General features: G+C 39.0%; 2 protein-coding genes across 4 annotated transcripts; both read right to left on the bottom strand.

Annotated features, from left to right (window-relative positions):
* Nucleotides 1-11: 11 nt before the first annotated feature.
* On the bottom strand, nucleotides 12-8,521 carry LOC125228583 (neurotactin). Of its 3 annotated transcripts, none has more exons than XM_048133204.1 (7): nucleotides 7,490-8,521; nucleotides 6,828-7,105; nucleotides 6,376-6,511; nucleotides 5,453-5,634; nucleotides 5,165-5,237; nucleotides 3,248-3,398; nucleotides 12-2,104 (listed from the first exon to the last, which is right to left on the bottom strand). In XM_048133204.1, exons 2-7 carry the CDS (start codon nucleotides 7,101-7,103, stop codon nucleotides 664-666), a joined length of 2,259 nt encoding a protein of 752 aa, XP_047989161.1. In that variant the 5' UTR covers nucleotides 7,104-7,105; nucleotides 7,490-8,521; the 3' UTR covers nucleotides 12-663. The 3 variants fall into 3 exon arrangements, with proteins under 3 accessions (XP_047989161.1, XP_047989162.1, XP_047989163.1); XM_048133205.1 differs by lacking the exon at nucleotides 7,490-8,521 and adding an exon at nucleotides 7,357-7,436; XM_048133206.1 differs by lacking the exons at nucleotides 5,165-5,237; nucleotides 5,453-5,634.
* Nucleotides 8,522-8,665: 144 nt separating this feature from the next.
* LOC125228584 (heat shock protein 75 kDa, mitochondrial) lies at nucleotides 8,666-22,400 on the bottom strand. Its single transcript, XM_048133207.1, is given in 14 exon segments — nucleotides 8,666-8,902; nucleotides 9,344-9,575; nucleotides 11,348-11,535; nucleotides 12,944-13,071; nucleotides 13,292-13,439; nucleotides 13,657-13,726; nucleotides 13,970-14,246; nucleotides 14,710-14,783; nucleotides 20,531-20,640; nucleotides 20,950-21,185; nucleotides 21,447-21,556; nucleotides 21,559-21,607; nucleotides 21,808-21,971; nucleotides 22,213-22,400. Coding segments are annotated over 14 exon segments (2,082 nt in total). The 5' UTR covers nucleotides 22,334-22,400; the 3' UTR covers nucleotides 8,666-8,727.
* Nucleotides 22,401-23,372: the final 972 nt, after the last annotated feature.

Below are 23,372 nucleotides of genomic sequence, written 5' to 3'. Positions count from 1 at the left end.
TCGAGATTTTTCGGCAAATTAGAAGGACTTTATAAAAATGTAATCTACATTCAAAGTTGACTTGTGATTTTTTTCAGAAACCATATTAATAAACCTTTTTTTAAAGAAGATCGGACTAAAAACTAATTTCAACTCTTAAGTAAAGAGCATACGGTTGAAAAAATATCCGGTCTCATGAGGTTACCTTACCATGTTACGGCTAGGAAGCTCGCCATATCACTATTGTATACAATCCTCAAGTCAACTAAAATTATACCTTTTATTATAAAATGAATATTAGGTATAACAAAATACATAAATGCGATCGTGATTATCATGAAATAGTAGTCGTTTATGCCCTTGGGTAATTTTCGTTTATCTGAACGTGCCGGCACGGTACTAGTCAAAGTGGACTAACGATAAAAAAAAGTTGATGAGTCGGGAGCCCACACACGAAGAGTAGGCAATTACAGTTTGGTGTACGAAATCTCAATTCAGCCATTAGTTGCTATATACTCGACGGCTGGAAAATGCTGCATAATTTCATATGAACATATTAAAATAAAGGTTTTTTTTTAAAGCAATGCGTGATTAGTTAGCTAGTCTAGGACAACTCAACAAACATAAGGATGATAATCGATCAGGTTCTTTAGACTCGGAAATTGGGAGCTTTTTTAAGAGAGACTAATCGACGCGAGCGTACCTCGGCACTATATCCTCCCGGATGAGCAGGTCGCAGAGCGGCAGCCCGTGCAGCGGCAGCACGTCCTGGCCCACCTCCATGAGGCCCGCCTCCGGGCCGGGCAGGCGGCCGTTCCACACGAAGTAGTAGAAGAGCTGCTGCATGGCCGCCATGAAGCGGCGCTGCTCCACCACCTCCGAGTCGAAGGTGCCGAGGATGGCCTCCAGGTCCGCGTCCACGCCCGCCAGCCCCGAGCCCGCGGTGCCGCCGCCGGCGCCCGAGCCCGCCACCACGTACAGCGCCGCGCCCAGCCGCAGCCGCGCCAGGCTCACCAGCGGGCACAGCGTGCGCACCGACGAGATCAGCGTCACCAACCCCGAGTACGTCTTGTTCACGTGCGCGTACACCGCGCCGGTCAGGTTCTTGTCGCCGAGCACGCTGTCGTTGACGACCCTCTCCACGTTCTCGGCGGTCCAGTTGAGGTGTTTCATGCGGAGCAGGTCCGAGTGGCCCGAGTGCGCGGTCGTCCCGAACACCATCGGCTTGAAGGCTCGCTCCTTGCCGGTCTCCCTCGACTCCTTCTGGGCGTCCCAGGCCTCGAAGGCGTGGCTCGTGAGGAGCGCGCCGTCGAGGACTAGCCAGGAGTGTTTCATCTCGTTCGTCTTGGGAAGGGAGCCGACGTCGGACCCGAGCCACGTGGCCGGCACGGCCGTCATCACCGCCTCCGGCTTCATGCGACGTAGACAGGCGGCGTCGTTGCATTTGCTGTTCTGCTTGAATTCCTCGTTCGACGCGTACGAATCTGCCAGGGGTTTGCCGGGGAATATGACGGAGCCGGACGACAGGAAAGCTCGGGAGTACAACTTTTGAGCTTTGGGCACGGTGGTGAGCGCGGCGGCCAGCGTGGCGCCGGCTCGGTGGCCGAGCAGCGTCACGGAGTCGGGGTCGCCACCGAAGTGTTGAATATTCAGCTTCACCCAACGTAACGCGACTAGCAGATCGCTCAGACCGTAATTGCCCGAGGTTTCTGGATATTTGGTTTTAGAAAGAATATCGAGAGCCAAAAATCCGAATGGTCCGAGTCTGAAATTGGGTCGCACGAAGACCACCTCTTTGGTTCGAGCGTACAGAGCGGACGGCTGAGCGGGGCTGATGCCGCCGGCCAGAGTATCGGCTCCGATCAGAACGACCACTGGCAGGCGAGAATCGTACCTCACGTGTGGAGTGACCACGTCCAGCGTTAAGCAGTCTTCTTCGCCTATAATAGTTCGTTCGTTTTCTTTAAACTGCATGCAGAGCGGCCCAGGCTTGTGGGTTTGAAGAGTGCCGTTCCAGCACATCGATATGTTGTTAAGTGGCTGAGCATACGTGAACCTCAAGTCTCCGATGGGCGGCACGGCGTAGGGAATGCTGTAGAACTTATACACGCCTTCATCCAGGATACTAAAAGAAAAACAAGAAAACTTTAATTTTTTTGTGGTTGGTGTTAGTTGTGTGTACTAATTTAATCGTATCAGTTGGCTAAAAAACCATCTCAGACTTGTTAAAATGTATAAATAGTAAGTACTTAGTCAATTTATGAGCATACAGATATAGGTACATGGTAGTATGGTAGTAAATACCTTGCGTTAGTGGAATAACTTGTACAACTTTCATCCTGGAATTCGCCGAATACCATCCGCGAACAAATTATTGATTACTACTAAACTAAGTTATTGCGAGTCAAGCACATGGAAATAAATTGTCTAAGGGAGAGATTGAACACTTTACATTATAATTAATTAAAATACGGTTGTACTCACATTATTATCGCTATTGCTGCGACATGTTTCGGGCCAATACATATATGTTAACCTTAATGAGTTTAATGACCTTACTACTGGGATGTCTTTTCCACCTTTTGATGGTAGCAACTGGGGATTCTTTTTTCCAGCAAATTGCCTGTAGGCCTAGCACATGATTGCCGCGGGAGTATGTCGCCGCGAGATAGATCACACGTCTTCTTTTAACTGTATTAATGACATAAGGACGGGTAGTCTATCTCGTGGCGACATACTCTCGCAGCAATCATGTGCTAACCCTGCTGGACACATTATGTATTCGTTTAATAATGAAATATCTGGGCGACCGAGCTTCGCTCGGTTCTATTTTAATATATCACGTCTTTAGATAAAAAAAAACTCTTATAAATACAAAAACAAAAAAAAAGACAAAAAACAAAAACTTAATTTCTGACCGGATTCGAAACCCTGACACCTACGATCTATCTGCGTACATTAGACCGACCTCGTGCGACTGAGCTAAGCGGAATCGATGCGCGCGCGGCGAAATTAAGGACCATATTTTACGTTTACAAATGCGAAAGAAAAACTCATGAAAACTCGAAAATTCGCGTTTTCCGGGATCTAAGGCTACGCTAGATCGATTTTTCACCCCCGAAAACCCCCACAAAACAAATTTCAGCGAAATCGTTAGAGCGGTTTCGAGATCGTCGGTATATATAAATAAATAAATAAATAAATAAATAAATAAATAAATAAATATACAAGAATTGCTCGTTTAATAGTATAAGATAGAAGCACCAACCCCTCGACGGGCCCGCAGGAGGAGAGCGTGGTCATGAAGCGGCCGAGGCGCAGCGGGCGCTCCTTGGGCGGGCCGGCGCTGGCGCCCACGACCACGCCGATCACCACGGCCAGCAGCACCAGCAGCACCACCGCGCCCACGATCAGGTCGTCTGCATAGCAAGTGTACTGTCAGCATCAGTCGCCCGAGGTGCTCACATATCCTGTGAGCACCTTGGCCGCTCCGAATTAACTGATAGCGACTGTACCACGCTAACATTACTTACAAGTCCGTCCCACGAGCAAAGTACCTTATGACGATAGGCGCTTAAGCTATTATTAACAACGCTCAAATACTATTGCGCAGCGTAAGGTACCATTTCCCGTGGATTGACACAACCCTTATTCGGCTCTTTGACGTCACTATTTTTATTTGACATTGTTATTGTAATAACTGGTGTTAAGAAAGTAAATAGGCAATCTAGGCGGGTATAATCACGGTCGTGTGATAACGCGTATCACGTCAGTCTGACCTTTTCGCACGATCATTATTAATTGTGTTATTTATAACTGCAATAAAGTTAATATTACTTTAAGTTGTTTAAAAAAAAAAAAAAAAATAGGGTCGCACCGACGCAATAGGGTTTATCACACTCACTGCTTCGCTGTTAGAACTATGATAATGAATTAAATAATGCGAGGTCAGTGCAGCCAATACTGTCATATGGACAAATTCCGTCCGCTTTTTGAATGTGTCCAATTGATATCTACAATCTACAATGATATATCAAACAAAGCAGCAATTGCTTTTAGCTAACAGCTATGAAAAAATATATATAAACTTAATATTGTTGAATATGTTTTCGAACGAAATTTTCTTTGACTATTCTTAACGGAATTAACTGCAGTATGTGATGCTTAGGGGATACCCCCATTTGCCAGAATTTCATTTGCCATAATTTTATTTGCCATCCTATTCAACAATCATAATATTGTTTCTCATAACATCTTATGCCATAATCATTGTTTACTATATTAATCTAGTGCCAGAAACTTTGTTTCCCATAAAGTCAGTTTCCATAATGTCATTTGTCAGAATCATCGAAATCCGTAATTACCACATTCCATACTATCATTTGTCATACAAATTAGCGTCCAGAAAAGTCAATTTCCAGAATGTGCTTTGGCAGAATCGAAAACAACTATAATAGGTACTAGAAGGACTAGAGAATGAAACTGCTATCAGAAAGTAGGTTAGGTTAGAACTGTGACGCCCTGGAAAATGAAACTGCTATCAGAAAGTAGGTTAGGTTAGGTTAGAACTGTGAACCTCTGCAAAGGAAACTGCTTGAAAAGTAGGTTAGGTTAGGTTAGAACTGTGACCCCCGGAAAATGAAAATACTATCAGACAGTAGGTTAGGTTAGGTTAGAACTGCGACCCCTGGAAAATGAAACTGCTATCAGAAAGTAGGTTAGGTTAGGTTAGAACTGTGACCCCCTGGAGAATGAAACTGCTGGAAAAGTAGGTTAGGTGAGGTTAGAACTGTGACCCCTGGAAAATGAAACTGCTATCAGAAAGTAGGTTAGGTTAGGTAATAATATGGGCAACAATTAATATGGCAATAATTGCTTATGGCGTTTGAATATTCTATGAAACCATATTATTGCACTTAATAATATGGCTAACAAATAGTATGGCATTGTATGATTATGGAAGGTAATATTCGGATAAACAACGAGTATGTCATATGATTTTTATAGTAAACAAATCATTCGGGCAAATGAAATTCAGGCAAGTTAGATTCGGGCAAATGAATATTATGTTAAATGATTGTCGGGCAAACAATAGACAACCGATGCTTAGTTCAATGTTATTTGGGCGCACTGCGCTCAAAGCTTATATATACAACATCAAACAAATTTTGTATCAAATACTTGCCAATTATAAACTTCCTCTGTCGAATTCTTTCTTTGAAAGGCAATTTCGTGGCCACTTTGCCATCAACAGCTTCCTAAAATGGAAAATGTTTTTTTTAATAACCATGTATGGCAGCAAACAAATTACTCATTTTGACTAAAAGACATTGTTTATTTTAATTTCTCATGTTACACTCGAACAAGTGAAAGATGCCAAAAAATGCAAAATTTCTCATCTTTTGTCAAAGAATAAAAAGCTCATATAAGCTGGTTCAATGAAAAAGCATTTAAAATAGGAATATTTACTTACTTCTGGATCTAATTTAACATTTTCCATTCCATCATTGGGTGTGTCTAGCTTGTCTTCCAATGTCTCCATGGAAGCAAGCGTTGCCTCAGGGTCTTTGTTAGACCTCTTTTGGAAGAATTTTTGGTAATCCACATTAATTTTTGGTAAACGAATACCTTTTTTCTCTTCTATAATGTTACCATCTGAAATACGATTTTAAATAGGGTTTAGTTGATCCCCTGAGCGTAGTGCGCCTATGTGGAAATAAGGGCACCCAAAATACTTTCACTAAAACTAGGTACCTATTTCGATTAGAATTATGTTTTCTTTTAACCTTATATTGACAAGAGTGGCACTGAAAGTTGAGCAGTTTCATGTGCTCTGCATAGTTGCATACCCATTTTGGGATGTGAGTTTGGGTCTCTGTGTGAAGCTGATGATACTTTTGAGATAATAATAACTAATGTACTTAACATGAATATACTACTGTCATGGGTACTGATGTGCCGACGGAAAGTTTCCAAAGTTCTGAAATTTTCACATAGGAAAACTTCAGAAACTTTCCATACTTTGTATGGACAATTGTATGGACCGAAACTTTCCATTTCATAAATTTATATTCCCATTATTTTTCGTGAATTTTTCAAGAAATTTGAGATTTTTTTGGTAAGTTTCCGCAACTTGCACATCACTAGTCATGGGGCATCACGGCACAGCAAACACTGAAGAGAAGTAGACTTAAAAATATTGGTAGCAAGTTGGAATTAATTTGGTTTCCTTTCTTTATCACCCTTTTCTCAGATGCCAAATGACTGTGCAGCATCCTTTTTTTTGTGATATAGGCAGCAGGTAAGCCACCTGATGGGATGCAGTCATCGCCACCCATAGACGCAAGCAACATCAGGGAAAAATATCTACAACTATGTTACTTCACGTTCACTAACCTTTATCATGCTGTGTAGGGTGGTGCAGAAACGTGGTGAAGGGGCATGTGTGCAGGAACTGGAAGTGGTTGCGTTTGGGCTTGCTTTCTGTCTCCGTCTTTTCATTCTCGGCATCCTTCTCAATGACTTCATCATCCTGTTACGAACATTTGCATTTAGTAGATTTGATTCAATAAAGTCACATTTAATCCTAGATCATTCTTATTAATCTTATAGATCCTAGGCTATACTGGTGTTTAAAAACTTGGCAAACAATAACATTACAAATTTTCACAAGTTACAATTTATAAACATATTGGACATATATTGTAATTATTGAATTATATTTGAAGAGGTTCATAGTATGAATGATGATAATATCATTAAATTATTCGCGAACACTACCTTTACAACTAGAAAAAAATATATCAAACTGCTTATTCAAGCCTCTGAATTATGTAAAATGTACAAACCTTAGGTTTATCCGAGTTTCTGGTGAAAAACCCGGGCATTTTAATGGCACCTATGGGAATAAACTTGGGTTTCACCTCCCGCCCCTGCTCAATCACCTCCTGTGACAGCGCGGCCTTCACCGGCCCTTCGCCCTCTGCCTTTATTTCAGTATTAATTTCGTTGTTTTCACTCTCAGTCTTCAGCATTACCTCCTTTTCTTCCGCTTCGATTTGTTTCTTATCGGGTGTTTTATTTTCTTCCTCGCCCTCCATTTTATTTATATCCAATGTACTCATGACTGAAAATAAGTGCATTTTATACGTTTGATCACGATTTTCACACTTTAAGACAAATACAATTAATATTTTTTGGAAGTGCAGTGCACGATTTAAAAGTCACCAAAGCTTGCAATAACAAATGAATTTAATTATTTACAACTCAAAATTAAAAATAATACTGAATGAAACAATACACACAGACTGCTTTAACACCTCTCTAGTACGTAAAGTCCTTCGTAAAACGCAATATAAGAGAATATTAACGAAATACCTATCCAACAAACATCGTTACGGTACAAAGCTTTGCTATTTAAACGCACTGTACTATGAAAATTGAAAATGAAGCGGCGCTTAACGACAGATCTCACAGAGAGGAACCGGAATTCATAAATAATAATACTCACCGCGTTCATATAATCACTACATTCACTACAGTTGATATAAACAGCGTAATTCTTTAGGTTTCAAACAAAAGAACTCTGCATTAAATTGCGCTAAACTAACGCCATGTCGCGTTCAGCCGGTCGATTTCGTTTCGCGTTCGCGTTGCGCCGTTTGCGCGGCGAATAAAAAAAAACAAAAGGTGCGTGCGCGGTGCGATCGAATGAATGAACGAAACAAAATGCTACAAATAAGGGCTCGACAGACCTTAGGACCGGCCAACATGTAGAGGGCTACTTGGCCTTATGTTGGCAGTAGTCGCCTACTCTGGGTATTCTAGACTTTTATTTGCTTGAAAAGCTGGAAAAGTAGGGGGTGTTGGGGGATCCTTTAGGCACCGTCCCTTAACGACGCCAGGCTTAATTGTGTCCTCATATAATAATAAAAGAATGCCAAAACGCAAAATGGGGTTGCTGGAGACAAAAAATTGTGCACTACGTATGGCGAGAACCCGCTCAGCGGGTTCTCCGGCATCTGAGCAATGTTCACGAGTGCCCACCAGGCGAGATCTTGGTTGCGAAATATTAAGATAATTTCTTTGCGCTATGATGCACCGTTTAGGAGATACAGCCAGACAGACTGGTGCTGTTTGTCATCTTATGGGTATGTCTAACATGAATGCTAGCGGCGGCCGTTGGAACTAATTTACACCATACAAATGGAATTTAATATGGAAAAGCCACAGACCTATCATTTCGCTTCCGCTTAAAGACTGCTGAAGTGTGCAAAAGAGAAGCTGTCACGTATATGATCATCCTATAAGTGGAAAAGAGGCAGACTACAAATGAAAAAACGTGACCATTTTTGATGACAGGCAGCGGCCGCTAGCGGCCTACTGCATTTAAGTTAACGGATTAATCAGACCTTTCAGTACAAATAGTTGTATTTAGAGGATACAGTGGATGATTTCCGTTTCGATTAAACAGTAAGAAAAGCAAATTATTCACGTTACATAATTTCTGAATTTAATACTCCCAATGACACTTGACATTGGTCCAGTTTTGGTCTCACTTTTGATATTCGACAGTTCTTCTTTGCTACTTCTATGGGAAAAGCCGACACAATGAGGGCAGCGGCCGTGCACGTAGCGAATAGATGGGTAATAGAAAGGGGTTGCAAGATAGAAATAATTAACCACATTTAGCAAATATGAATAATTGAATATAATTTAAATATCTACTATTAGACTAGAATAACGTAATTAATGTTTCTCTAAAGCTTTAATCAGGAGCTCGTTGATGTGCGTGATCAAGTTCCTGGGGTCCATGACGAGGCCAGCAGTTACCATGGCGTTCGAGAAGAGCTGGTTGGCTACCATCTCAGCTAGCTCCTTGTCGGATGAGAGAAGCTTGTGCAACTTCTCGATTATTGGATGCCTGCAAAATATACATATAAATTATTGACAAATGTTCTAATATAAATCAAATGTTAATAGGGTAAATGAGCAGTAACTAGCCACCCTATAATAAAAATGATATCTCTTGGCCTGTAAACAGAGCTAATAATAATAATAAAACAGAGTGGCGGCACCCTAGGTTAGGTTTTTTATAATATGTTTATATTTTTCTATTGTTTTGTAAGTGGTTTTGTATTTTACTTTTATATTCGTATTATAAATAGTCTAGCCTAAGATTTTAAAGAAATAAAGAGAAAACAAAGTTACTTAAACTAAATATTTATTACTGGCCAGTGGCCACGGTCGTTATGCGAAAATGAATTCAAGAGTTTTTTTTTAAAGTTGAAAGCGGCCAGTTATTTGCCCTATTTTAGTGAAATGTTTTTTCTATGTAATTAAAATATAGGCAGGTATTACTTACTTAGCATTGATTTCAAGTTGGGGCCTCAGCAAAGCGTATCTGTTCTCCTCACTCAGGCTCTGAGCTTGAGTCCTGATGAAGTGCCGCGCCGCCGCCATTTCTTGCACGATGATCACGCACGGATGCGAATCCAGCTTTTGTGTAGTTCTCACGTCAAATACTTTCCCGTCTAATTTGGACTTAAGGAATTGTATTAGCTCATCAACCTGAGCTTGCTGGAGCCCTTGTGATCCTATGAAAGACAAATAATTATTTATGTACCTATTTATTTCGAAAACAGTCACTATGAAATTTTTTAGTAAAAACTCGATTTTTTTATTAGACTAAATTGTGTCCCACTGCTGGGCAAAGGCGTCGAATTATGATTTCATATTAGAGAAGGGCCAAACTCCATTCATTTTCCAAAAACAAATACGTATGCGACTAATGTAAAGTTCAGCATATGATGATGATGTCCTCCCAGACGTATCCGTCGACGGCGACACCTGGACAATTCAGCTATTTTATAATTTCTGACGTGCATGGGCTCGAACGTGACTTGCGAAGCCGAGTTTTGTTTTAAACTTCCGGTCGCAAGTCATGCAGTAAAGCTCACCATTTGCGTCATAGGTGTATGTGTAAGAGGGCTTGGGCCGAGATTTTCGGATCTGGCGTTTAGCGTCAAGATCTTCGAGGCGTGCACTTTCGAAGTCGTTGAGACCAGTGTTGATCGCAGTTCGCCAGTCCGATCTCTGAGTTGCAAACTCCTCCCATGATTCACACGATATACCGATGGCCGACAGGTGGCGCTTTAGGACATCCTTGTATCTCAGATATTGTCCACCAGCCTTGCGTTTACCCGAAGCTAGTTCAGAGTAAAACACAATTTTGGGCAATCTTGATGGTGGCATGCGCACAAGGTGTCCACACCAACGCAGTTGACCTTTGACGAGTAGGCATTCCATACCCGTCATACCAGTACGACGCAGAACCTCCGAGTTTGGAACACGATCCTGCCATCTCACCCGAAGAATTGCTCGGAGACACTTTAGGTGGAAGGTGTCGAGACGTTTGATGTCTTCCTTGTACAGACACCAGGTCTCCGAAGCATAAAGCAACACAGGCAGAACTATTGCTTTGTAAACGGCGAGTTTAGTGTGAAGCCTGAGATCGTGTGATTTCCAAACTCGTTGGTTGAGTCCGCCAAAGGCTGCTGCAGCTTTTGCTATCCTGGAGGATATCTCAGACTCGAGGCGATTGTCTCTCCGCAATAGACTCCCAAGGTAACGAAAAGTTCCTACTTCCTCTAAAGCATTGCCTCTAAGGAGAACAACAGCATCGTTCGCAGATTTCCCCCGTGCAGGTTGTTTAAGAATCTGGGTTTTCGACGCGCTGATCACCAAGCCGAACGTACGACACGAGTCGTCTAAATTGTCTAGATAACTTTGCAGGCCCTCCAAGCTGTCCGCCATAAGGCAAACGTCGTCAGCATAGAGAACTTCTGTGATTACAGTGGAGGTTACTTTTCGTTTAGCTCTGAGGCGCGCAAGATCGAATATACTTTTGTCCGTTCTAGAATTCACCATGATTTGATGGTTACATTTTCGAAGAGCATCGTTCATTACGGCGGAAAAGTAAATAGCAAATAGGGTCGGGGCCATAACACAGCCCTGCTTAACGCCACTAGTGACCGGGAATTGTTCTGTGTATGTACTTTCGTGACGCACGCGGGCACTCATGCCTTGGTGAAATTGGCACACCAAGTTGACAAATTTCACAGGACACCCACATTTCTCCAGGACGATCCACAGGGCTGACCTAGGTACAAGTTCAGCATATAAGCAACTAAGCGCCCAAGCCACCTAGAAATGTTTTTTAGATGTCTAATAAAACCAAATATTCGGTTGTATTACTTGTATCTGTTTCTAAAAGATTTAGAAGTAACGGGACCGGCACCGTAGCTTATTATACCAATCTGAAGTTCCGACTGAACGGAACCGATGTTAGTAACATCCTAGTATTTACCTATGACTGAATCCTGTTTGGTGTCGGGTTCTTTCTGCATGTCGCTCTCGACGGAGACAAGCTGCCTGCCACCGAACTCTTTAAGCTCGAGCAACACCAACTCATCATACGTGTCGTAGCAGAACAACACTTCGATGTCACGCTTCTTCAGAGATTCGAAGTATGGGGACGTTTCAGCCAACTCGCGACTGTAACGTTTATTACATGTTTAAGTTAGTTAGTTTAAATTTTATGTTACTCGATAAAAACATAATAATTATTGCATTCCACATTTACTTTTATTATAGGAAACATACGAAGTTTGCAGTCGAGAAAATAATTCGATTTTGCTCAACGAAATTCTGGACTAGAATAATTTGTGAGTGTGAAGGGAAAAACGTCCCACTTTGTCCATTGCTAAAAAGTCACTTTGTCAGTTTATTCATAATATCTGGGCGACCGAGCTTCGCTCGGTTCTATTTTAATATATCACATCTTTAGATAAAAAAAAAACTTTTATAAATACAAAAACAAAAAAAAAGACAAAAACCGGCCAAGTGCGAGTCGGGCTCGCGCACAAAGGGTTCCGTAGCAGCAAATATAATAAACTTATTATGTCAATTATCTCAAAAACTATAAGAGATACTTTGATCAAACCAAAAATCGTTGAAAGAGTTAATTAGCATGCATCACCTCTATTTTTTTTAGAATTTTATACCCCGTAGTTATAAAAATAGAGGGGGGGGGACATACTTTTTACGACTTTGAGAGCTGATATCTCAAAAACCGTTCACTTTAAGAAAAATGTTTTTTAGAAAACTTTATATCATTTTAAAAGACCTTTCCATTGATACCCCACACGGGTATGTACATCGAAAAAAAAATTTTCATCCCTCAGTTACATGTATGGGGGCCCCACCCCAATTCTTTTTTTTTACTATTTAGTGTCATAATTTTGTAGCGGTTCATACAACACATATTCCCATCAAATTTCATCACTGTAGTACTTATAGTTTCCGAGTAAATCGGCTGTGACAGACGGACAGACGGACAGACGGACAGACGGACAGACGGACATGACGAAACTATAAGGGTTCCGTTTTTGCCATTTTGGCTACGGAACCCTAAAAACAAAAACTTAATTTCTGGCCGGGATTCGAAACCCCGACACCTACGATCTATCTGCGTACATTAGACCGACCTCGTACGACTGAGCTAAGCGGAATCGATGCGCGCGCGGCGAAATTAAGGACCATATTTTACGTTTACAAACGCGAAAGAAAAATTCATGAAAACTCGAAAATTCGCGTTTTCCGGGATCTAAGGCTACGCTAGATCGATTTGTCACCCCCGAAAACCCCCACATAACAAATTTCAGCGAAATCGTTAGAGCGGTTTCCGAGATCGTCGGTATATATAAATAAATAAATAAATAAATAAATAAATAAATAAATAAATATACAAGAATTGCTCGTTTAATAGTATAAGATAAAGATACAACTAAATCTCGCCTTTATGGTAAACGACAAAGTGGGACGTTTTACTAAGCACACTCTCATTTTATAATTTCTAGAACCACAAATAGATTTGTATAAAATCAAAATGTTGTGTATTTACCTTGGAGCGGCTAAATAGTAGATAGTTCTAGATTCATTCTTCTGACGTGAATTATATTCTGTCATTGATGTTCTGATTCCCTTTTCTAGCTTTGATGATTCAAATCGAAGCAGCTTTGCTACTTCTTCCTATAAAAAAATATAATTATGCAAGTAGTGTTTTATTTGTCCTCATGGTTCATTTCATGTATAATAATGTACAGGACGAATAAATTTCCAGTTGGGATTTCGAGTGAAAATGTTTTAATTCGAAATCCCCTTATTATAGCATAGACCTTTCTGTGCTTGAAAGCCACATATGTATATTGTATCGTAACGTAAGCATACCTATTATGAACATTTAACGTACCTTCTCCATCGCACTCTGACTAGTAACAATTCCTTCCTTCAGGAATATAGCATAATCCTTATAAAACGCATCATACCCCACTGGATCCTTTTGGGCACTGTCACACATGAATTTGAGGAATCTGTTGGTCAAGACTGTTCGGAGTTTCCTGAAAAAATAATTCTTTATAACTAATATTCTACATATATTATAATAAAAGGACAGAAATCCAATTATTCTTATCTTTGATGTATGATTTATTTTAGGCTTCCAAATGCAGAATTTCTACAAGCTTCATCAAGAGTATGTAAAGAAAATATAATAGTCTATACAGTCATATAAGGGCTTATTTAACATAAATACTGCAGGACATAAGACATACTTACACAATCAAACTACTGTTTTGAAGTAATTCTCTACTTAAATTTAAAGGAATGTCTTCAGAGTCCACCACACCTAAAAAAATATCATGAATCATGATTATTGTTTGTCTTTAAAAAATATAGATTGGTATAAAAGATTTATATTACAGTAGAAGGTCATCGACATATTACGTCAGTGTAAGGAAGGGGCAGGAGAGAGGCATAGTAAATGTGACAGTGACAATCCATGTAAGGTATAAAAAAGCGTGACAAGAGGGATACATAAATCGAAACTTTGCATGACGTAATATGTGGATGGCCCAGTTACAGTACATACCTTTAACAAATCTCATCCATTTAGGTAATATATTCTCTGCCTTGTTTTTAATCAAAATTTTTCTGCAATACAATGCCACTCCCACATCTGAGTCTCGGGACAGTTCAAAGAGGCCCGGTTTGCCTTCGGGAACATAAAGAATGGAGCGTATGCTGACCGGTACATCAGTCTTGTAGTGGAGTGTAAAACGCGGTTTGTCATAGGAGTTGCTGATGAATCTGTAGAACTCAATGTGTTGCTCCTGTGTCACTTCCTTGGGCTCCATCAACCAAAGAGGCTGCAATATCCATACTAATATTATAAATGGGAAAGTGTGTGTGTCTGTTTGTTTGTCCGTCTTTCACGGCAAATCTTTTCTATTAATGTCTGTAACTTGTTTTGTGAGCCAAATAAAAAAAAAAGGAGCGAATAAATGACTTGATTTTTTAAGTGGAGATAGTTGAAGGTATGGAGAGTGATATAGGCAACTCTTTGTCTCTTTCTAACGCGAGCGAAGCCGCGGGCAAAGGCTAGTAATAAATAAATAAAAATATTAAATGGACCTAGAGGCCTGGAGGATTACCATGAAGTGCTAAAGCAGTTCAGTTTACGCTGAGAGAGAGGGACGGAGCTATGTAATCGTTATAGCTGTATCCCTTTCTCTCGACCGAAACTGAATGTCTTTAATACTTCGTGGTAACCCCCCTGAGCTCAGGAAAAATGAATATTTCCTATTATATATTCCAATAAGAAATACATACCTTGATAGAATTGACTTGCTCATTGTTCAATAAAATGGGGCTGCTGATAAAATTACTGTACTTTTTGATGATTTCTGCAAAAAAAAAATATGTTCATGATGTGATATGAGTATGATGAGGCAGAAAGTCTTGAATGATTTCAATAATATTGATTATTTTTTCAAATGTGTCATCTACTTATCATACTAGCAAAGTAAACTGCAACTAGTATTAGAATAAATTTAAAAGTGGAAAATAATTGCTTTGGGTGAAATCTGAACTAACAGCCTCTGGACTTGGACTCTGTGACCAGCTGATTTCAAATATTGAAATTTAATTATATTTTTAGCTTTAAAGAGGACTTCTACTCATTGTTAGTTAATTTAAGTAGTAAAGTATTATCAGTGATACAGTTTTGGTGAAATTGACAACGTTACACCGAGTATTTATTGGACTTTGAGGCAGGACTACCCAACTGTCAACGAGTGATCGCAGCCGTTGGAATCTGCGTTTGAAACGGGGAGAGTATTCCGTTTTATTTATCATTTATTTCTACACTCAAACAAAGCTCATTGCTGCGGCCGTGAGCAACGTCAAACAAACAACATTGGCACCGTGCAGTTTCCCTTTGCTTGACGAACTAGTGGAAGCACAAGACGAGACAAGACACATTCGCCACAGACACTGCCGACTACTGACACACTGCACACTATTCATTCCTACAGCTCACATCTCTGTCGTCATCTTGGCAAATCTTTCAATCTCTGTTGAGATAAGTACTCATCCTTTTTTATTACATCTTTCAGAAAGCCAGACGAGTGACAATGAACACCGAAATTGCGACCGAAACTCGCAAGGCAACGGCACGACAACTAGAGATGCAGCTAAAAACAACAGCACAGGACCTACACGAGTCGAGGGCCTTGTCGAAGCAGTTGTTGGAGGAAAGGGAGGAAAGCGAAGTGGAGCTCCAGAAAGTAATCAACAAAAACTCAGAATTGAAAAGGGAGCTGGCGGACAATGATGTGCAGCTGACTGATGCCCGCGGAGAAGTGGACCGTTTGCAAGGCACAATAGACACCTTCAACCAGTGCGCTTCGACACATGAAGTGGCCTTGGCCCGCATCACACAGTTAGAAGAAGAACTGGGTGCGGCTAATGAGGAACTTAATTTGTTTAGGAAAGAGCGGGAGCACTATGATGCTTCGCAGTTACAGAATGTGTACCAAGAGTTGGTAAGCGGTGAAACACAATTGAGTAGGGACTCCAAACACATAGTATTCTTTAATAGTAGTAATAAGTTAAAAAAGTACATTAAGATTAATAGGTATATTAGGAGAACCCAAAAGCTGATCAAAGGCCAGGCATGTATTAAAAAATATAGTAAATTAAAACATACATTAACAGTTATGAAAAATAGGGTTCAAGACTGTCATTCAGAGCTGGAAGTCAAGGAATCAAATTTTCTGAAATTAAATGCCGACATTAACAGGCTGAAAGATGAGCTTTTGGCAGTATCCACCATGTATGAGACTACTAAAAAACAAGTTGAGGAGCACATACAGGCTTTTAATACATTGCTGCTAGAAAATAGAGATTTGGAGGAGCGGTGTAAGGCATTATTAAATGGAAAACATTGTAATTGTGGCCAAATGCCACCAGCAAAGATTATTCAAGCCGATGTGGCCCACGACACAACTAGGCATGCGGCAGTAGTTAAACAGCCCCCTAGAGCAGTCAGTAAGACTGTTGTTTTTTCAGATCAGATTGGGTTAGGAATGGGCCCATTATTAAGCTACCAGTTAGAGCAACAAGTGACAAATTACTGTTATCAAAACATTACTTTGTCTCATTTATGTGACCTTATTTCAAAGGGATGTTATGATAGCAGTACTACATTAGTAATTTTATTAGGAAATAGTCTTAATGTAGATAAGCTTAGCATAGATAAATTGATGTCCACACTAAATGTTATTGAAAAATCTGGTGTGGGGAAAATTATATTATGTGCACTACCTTATGCAGAAAATGTATCATATGACTATAATTGTAAGATAGCTTACTATAATTCTTTAATGTACCATGCCATAGCTGTTAATAAAAAGTACCATTTCTTTGACTTAAATAAATTCATTGAGCGCTTCATGCTAGCTCCACGGAAGGTATTTTTGCCAAAGAAATTATTTGTATATTTAGTGGAGTTATTGGCTTTCAATATTGAGCCAAATAGATGTAATAGTGTTATATATAAGTCTCAGTCAGCTGACAAAGCCAAGGACCCCATGCCTCATTTAAACTAGATTGTAAGACAGCGGAAAAACACCTGAATATGAACGTTGTTCACCAGAATATTCAGGGTTTTTCCAGCAAAGAATTAGAAGTAGGATTATTTTTAGATAGTAATAATGTTGAAGTTATGTGTATTACTGAACATTGGTTGAAACAAGAACAGTTGATATTTGATTATGTTAATTTTAAATTAGCTAGTTTTTTTGCCAGAAAATCTGCTGCTCATGGTGGCTCCCTTATTATTGTTAAAAATTGTATGAAGTGTAAAGAGCGCAAAGATGTTGTAAAATATTCCATAGAAAGAACTATAGAAATTTCATGTGTTGAATTAGACAGATATATTATTGTATGTGTTTATAGACCACCATCAGCTGACTTCAGCATATTTGAATCTACAATGGAAAATGTTCTGAATTTAGTATGCAAGGGCCAAAAACATGTTATTGTATGTGGAGATTTTAATGTTAACTTGCTCGAGTCATCTAGTAATACTGTTAAAATGTTCTGTTTGTTTAAATCATTTAATTTATTTAATTTATTTCTTGAACCTACCCGGGTAGGTGTGACTAGTGCAACATGCCTAGATAATATTTTTTGTAACTGTGAATGTATAGATAAGAAATTATTTAACTGTTTTCATTCCGATCACAGCGGCCAAAGGGCAGCTTTCTTAAACGTTATTCATGATACTCCACAAACAATAACATATAGACCCATTACTGGATCTCGCTTGGAATCATTCAAAAATGAAATTCTACATAGTTTGTCTATAATACCATTTTCGCATTATGACTGTAATCATTTGTATCAAGATGTTTTCAATGTAATTCTTAATCAATTTAATAACAATTTCAAAGTGAAATCTATTAGTGGGTCAAAAGTTAAAACAAAGTTTAGTGAATGGGCTACTGTAGGTATTCACAAAAGTAGAAAAAGACTTTATGAACTTTATGGTGAGAGAGAGCTGAACAAGAATTCAGAATTCCTGGACTATGTAAGAAACTACTCAAGAATCTTCAAGAAAGTGTGTTTAACTGCCAAGAAAAACTTTATTAGTTCTAAATTGAAAGTGTCGGACAACAAAGTGAAAACAACTTGGAGTATTATAAATAAAGAAGCTGGTAAATGTAAATCACGCGATTGTCAAGTCAACATTGTATCAGATAATCAACAAATAGTGTCGAACAGCGATGTTGCCTCGGCATTCGAAGATTATTTCTCAAATATAGCCGTTAACACCACAAAATGTTTACATTCTTCTGCGGCTCAAGCCCATTCATTACTTTGTGCTAATGTTAAGAAATGTAATAATTCATTTGAATTTAGTCAAGTAGACTCTGTAAATATTGTTAAAACATTCAAGTCACTCAATTTAAAGAAAACGGAAGACTTATGGGGAACATCAGTTAAAGTAATTAGTCATGTCATAGATATAATAGCACCTTACTTGGCCGTAATATATAATATTTCAATTTCACAAGGCACCTTTCCAGATCTTATGAAATGTAGCAAAGTCATACCGCTTTTTAAATCGGGTGATTCGAGTGATATAACCAATTTCCGTCCCATATCAATACTTCCTGTACTAAGTAAAGTCTTTGAGAAGCTAATGTTAAATGATCTACTGGGACACTTCAACAGACATAGATTACTTACAAGCAAACAGTTCGGTTTCACAAGGGGCCGTTCCACGACCGATGCTGCTTCGGTACTCATTAAACATATATATAATTTTTGGGAAAATTCTTGTGATGCAATTGGCATATTTTGTGATCTTTCAAAAGCCTTTGATTGTGTGGATCATGGAACGCTCATTTTGAAATTAGAACACTATGGTTTGTCTATAAATGCCCTAAACTTTATGTCTTCTTACCTTAGCAATAGAACACAAACAGTAGTTGTTAACAAAACTCGCTCTAGCGGGACTGTAGTCCAATTAGGAGTGCCACAAGGCTCAATTTTAGGTCCATTCCTGTTTTTGGTTTATATAAATGATTTGCCATGTATAGTGAAAAACTTTTGTGAAATAGTACTTTTTGCTGATGATACATCACTGCTTTTTAATGTTGACCGAAAATCTACGGATTACAATGTAATTAATAGCACGTTAGCTGATGTACTGCAGTGGTTTACTGTCAACAATTTACTTCTTAATTCTAAGAAAACCAAATGTATTCGATTTTCTCTGCCGAATGTTAAACCAATCGATACAAAAATACTTTTGAATGATGAATGCTTAGAGATGGTAGATACAACACTGTTTCTTGGTTTAACATTGGACAAAAATCTACAATGGAGTCCTCATATAAAGAAACTAGCAAGCAAATTAAGTTCAGCCGCATACGCCGTTAGGAGAATCAGGCAACTGACTAATGTTGAGACAGCTCGCCTAGTGTATCATAGTTATTTTCACAGTGTAATGTCATACGGTATTCTGGTTTGGGGCAAAGCAGCTGACATACAGACTATCTTTGTATTACAAAAGAGAGCCATTCGTTCTATTTACAACTTAGGAACACGTGAATCAGTAAGAGAACTCTTCAAAGAAATTAATATCTTAACTGTAGCTTCCCAATACATTTATGATAGTATAATTTATGTTGTTAAGAATTTAGACTGTTTCACTAAGAATTCTGATATCCATAATTATAACACTAGAAACAAAAATAAGCTTGCCATAAAGAAGTTTCGTGTCCGTAAAGTACAGAAGTCATTTGTTGGGCAATGCATTCATTTTTATAATAAGTTACCTGACACTGCTTTGAGATTACCCCTCCCAGCTCTTAAGAACTACTTAAAAAAATCATTGATGTTAAAGGCTTATTACAGAGTCGAGGACTATTTGACAGACAAACATGCATGGCCCGAACCAGAAACTACAAAAAACGAATAGCAATTAAAATAATTGTATTATGTATAGAGGACACAGTTCAGATAAGAAAGCACATCAAATATTTTATGTTGTGTAGGTAAATTACATATTTAATGATATTGAGATTCATATTATCTTTTTCTTCTATGACAATTTGATATGTTTTCTCTGAAGAAGAACGACGTATTATTAAGCAATAATATAATTTATTGAAATTGATTTCCATAGAGTACCTAGTCTGTTCATATTCTTTGATGAATACTTTTGCATGTTAAATTGTATGTTGTTATTTAATGCATGTTAATTATAAGATGTAATGTTTTGAAAAGAAGTTGCCCGCCGAGTTTCTTGCCGGTCCCATAGTGGATACCCCCCTCCCAACTGAGGGGGGACTGAAATCTTCTCGAGGCTGAGGCGTAGGGTTAGAGCCGGCGTAGCTTTATTTGACGTTCATATGCGCATTGTAATATGCCTACTTGAAAAATAAATATTTCATTTTCATTTTCATTTGGATATCCTAGTGGCATTGATTGCAGATGTTCCTGCTTGTCAAAAACTTAAATTTATGTTAGTATTGTTACCTGGTCCACGTCACCAGGCAGCAAAAAAAAGTTGATCAAATAATATGCACTTCAGGCAGCTGCATTGCATTTTATTTTATTCCTGATGTGTAATACTCACCCTTAACTGTATCATTGTCCGAAAACTCTCTACAATCTGTCTTTAGATAGACTACAATCTTAGTTCCAATTGGGACCCCATCAGCTTCTTGAATCTCATATATCCCAGACCTGAAATAATAAAACAGCATTCTAATGATTGCATACAAATAAAAACAAGATAATATTTTATTATTGTTTACATGTGATGACAATTTAGCACATCATTTTTTATTAGGTCAAGGAAAACCCTGCAAGGAAACTGGACTAATCCTATTAGATTAGAGCTTTGTTTATACCCCGGGGTGGGCCGGATGGAGGCTGATTTGTCAAAACTAAAACCTACGACCTACACCAATCCCTGGGATAATAGAGAAGACAGGACCTCAGGCTCTTGGCAAATATTCAATTAATTCTGATCATACACCAAACTTAACTTACCCATCAGAACTCCATTTAAATCCTGGTGAACCTGCAATGCTGCTTCTAGTGAAAACTTCAATTTTTTCAGCAACCATGAATGCTGAGTAGAAGCCCACTCCAAACTGGCCAATAATTGAGCTTGCCTGTTCAGCACCTTGCTTTTTTACTTCCTCAATGAAGGATTTGGAGCCGGAGCGGGCTATAGTTCCCAAATTCTCTGTTAGCTCTTCTTTGGTCATTCCAATACCAGAATCCTAACAGGAAAATTAGTCAATCAATGTCTAAAAAAGTATGAAGCTTATACCAACTGTAAATATGACGATTTCTATATCTACAGTGCAAGAGTGATATTGGAAGGAATCCAATATTAGAAGAGTTAAATATAAATTATATCCTGATTAGCAGAAACATCTGCAATCGATGCCACTAGGCTTGAGTTCAAGTCTCACCCAAGGCAGAAATTTTCCACTTTTAAATTTATAAATAATCTCCTTCTTTAAGTAATTTTTCCAAACCTGGAAAGTGATGGTTCTATTCTGCTTGTCTGTGGAAAGTTTGATTTCGAGTGGCCTGTCAACATGTTCCAACTGCTGGCCCTCTGGTGCAGCACTGACAGTGAGGTATCGAATTTTTCCAATGCATCACTTGCATTTGAAATTAGTTCTCTAATAAAGACCTGAAAAGATGCATTTAAAAATTATTATTATCAATCAAGAAAATACTATTTGAACATAGGAGTACTGTTAGTATATAGGGCAGCTTGCCTACACATAGCCAGTTGTGAGATAAATAATTACCTAATCAAGAAAATTAATATCACAGACACTTAATTAAATATCAATATGAGAAAATATTTTAACACTACACTGTACTTACTTCCTTATCAGAATAAAGTGATCTGGCAACAATATCCAAAAGCATTCGTGTTTCTGCTTGAAACTCTTTTTTTTCTGAGGGTCCCTTCAATACCTCTTGGTCCGTTTTATTTTCTGTTGCTGTACTGTATGGTCTTTGCGAATATGGCCGCAGGAAAAAGGATTCTAAAAATAAGATTAAAATGAATATTTACGATTAAGTCTTAAAGCGTTTAAAAAACACAATAAGCAAACCAATAAGTTACCCATTACTTTGGAAAATCATTTGCCAGTGGACTACGAGCAGAGATAATCATGTTATATCTTATTTAGTATTAACTCCGAAAAGGAGGAATCAGTTTTCTACTGAAACCGAAAGATCTAAAACTGATTAATATTGTAACTATCATATCGTCATAAAACATACCATTTTCAGTTTTACAAGTTATAACCCTTGCCGCGAAATGTTTTGTATTATTTGCAGACTGTAGCAGAAGTTTTCGTGCACATAACGTAGATGATCCCAGTCTAGCACGCAAAGCCGACATATTTATTAAATTAGTTTAATATTTTTGCAAATTTTACTTAATAAAATAACCTTAATTTTCACAAATCTGAAATCCGCAATTGTTTTAAAAATGAATGAAATGAACGATAAGTGAACGTAGCTGTCATTTCATGTTATATGTCAGAATTACGTCCGCGTCCGTCGACCGATAGTTTGCACGGTTATGTGTAATGTCATTGTCCAGATTCCCGTCCGCGGTCGATTCACGACGGACGTCCGCGTAGTGTGTCCCTAGCTTTAAGCTAGGAACACACTAAGCGAGGGGAATGTGTTTAGCGCGCTGCGTTTGGTCGTTTCAAGGACGGCAGGCAGTCGTGCCAGATGAAAAGGGAGTCGCGTAAGTAGCCAGTGTAAGTTGACCTTCTTGTTACCTTTCCACATCATTTCACACTACAGGTGGACATCTTTAAGGCATCAAAATACCCTTTTTCAATTTTTTTATTGCGAAAAACACGAGCTGCTTTCGGGTCTGTTACTTGGTCGTTACTGATCGGGCACGGCGAGCGCCCGCGCTTATAGACGGAGAGCTGGCAGCATTTTGGAGTAGGTCCTTGAGGCAACCTGGAAAGGTGCTCAGATGCTTCTCTGATCATAGCCAACATCAGGTCTGCAAGTCTGGCAGCTGGAGAGCGGGGCTTTATCGAGCTATGAATTTTTAAAGATTTAATTTTTTGAGGCCCAAAAAAGGTGTTTGAGGCAACCTGGAATTATTAAAAAGTGAAAATAGAGTTCCTCAGAAGTCGCATAGTATTTATGCCAGATCATTTGGCCGGGTCCTTCACCGTGCCAGAACGGTACAAAGTGGTAAAAAAAAATTCCAAAAAGGTTCTTGAGGCAGTCTGTCATTTTTACCAGTGAAAGATGAGGGTCTAAATAGCCATGGAAAAATAATGCCATGACATGAGGTGGGGTCCGTACCCTGCCATTCGATCTTGAAAGTCATTTTTTTAGTTTTTCGTAAATAACTCGTAAACGGTGGCCCACAGCAAAAAAATATGTTAAACAGAAAATATCTACAT

The sequence above is a fragment of the Leguminivora glycinivorella genome, chromosome 8 (genome assembly GCF_023078275.1).
Source record: "Leguminivora glycinivorella isolate SPB_JAAS2020 chromosome 8, LegGlyc_1.1, whole genome shotgun sequence".
NCBI classification, from domain to species: Eukaryota; Metazoa; Arthropoda; class Insecta; order Lepidoptera; family Tortricidae; genus Leguminivora; species Leguminivora glycinivorella.
Note: the sequence above shows the minus strand (reverse complement) of the source record. Positions and strands in the feature narration are given on the sequence as shown.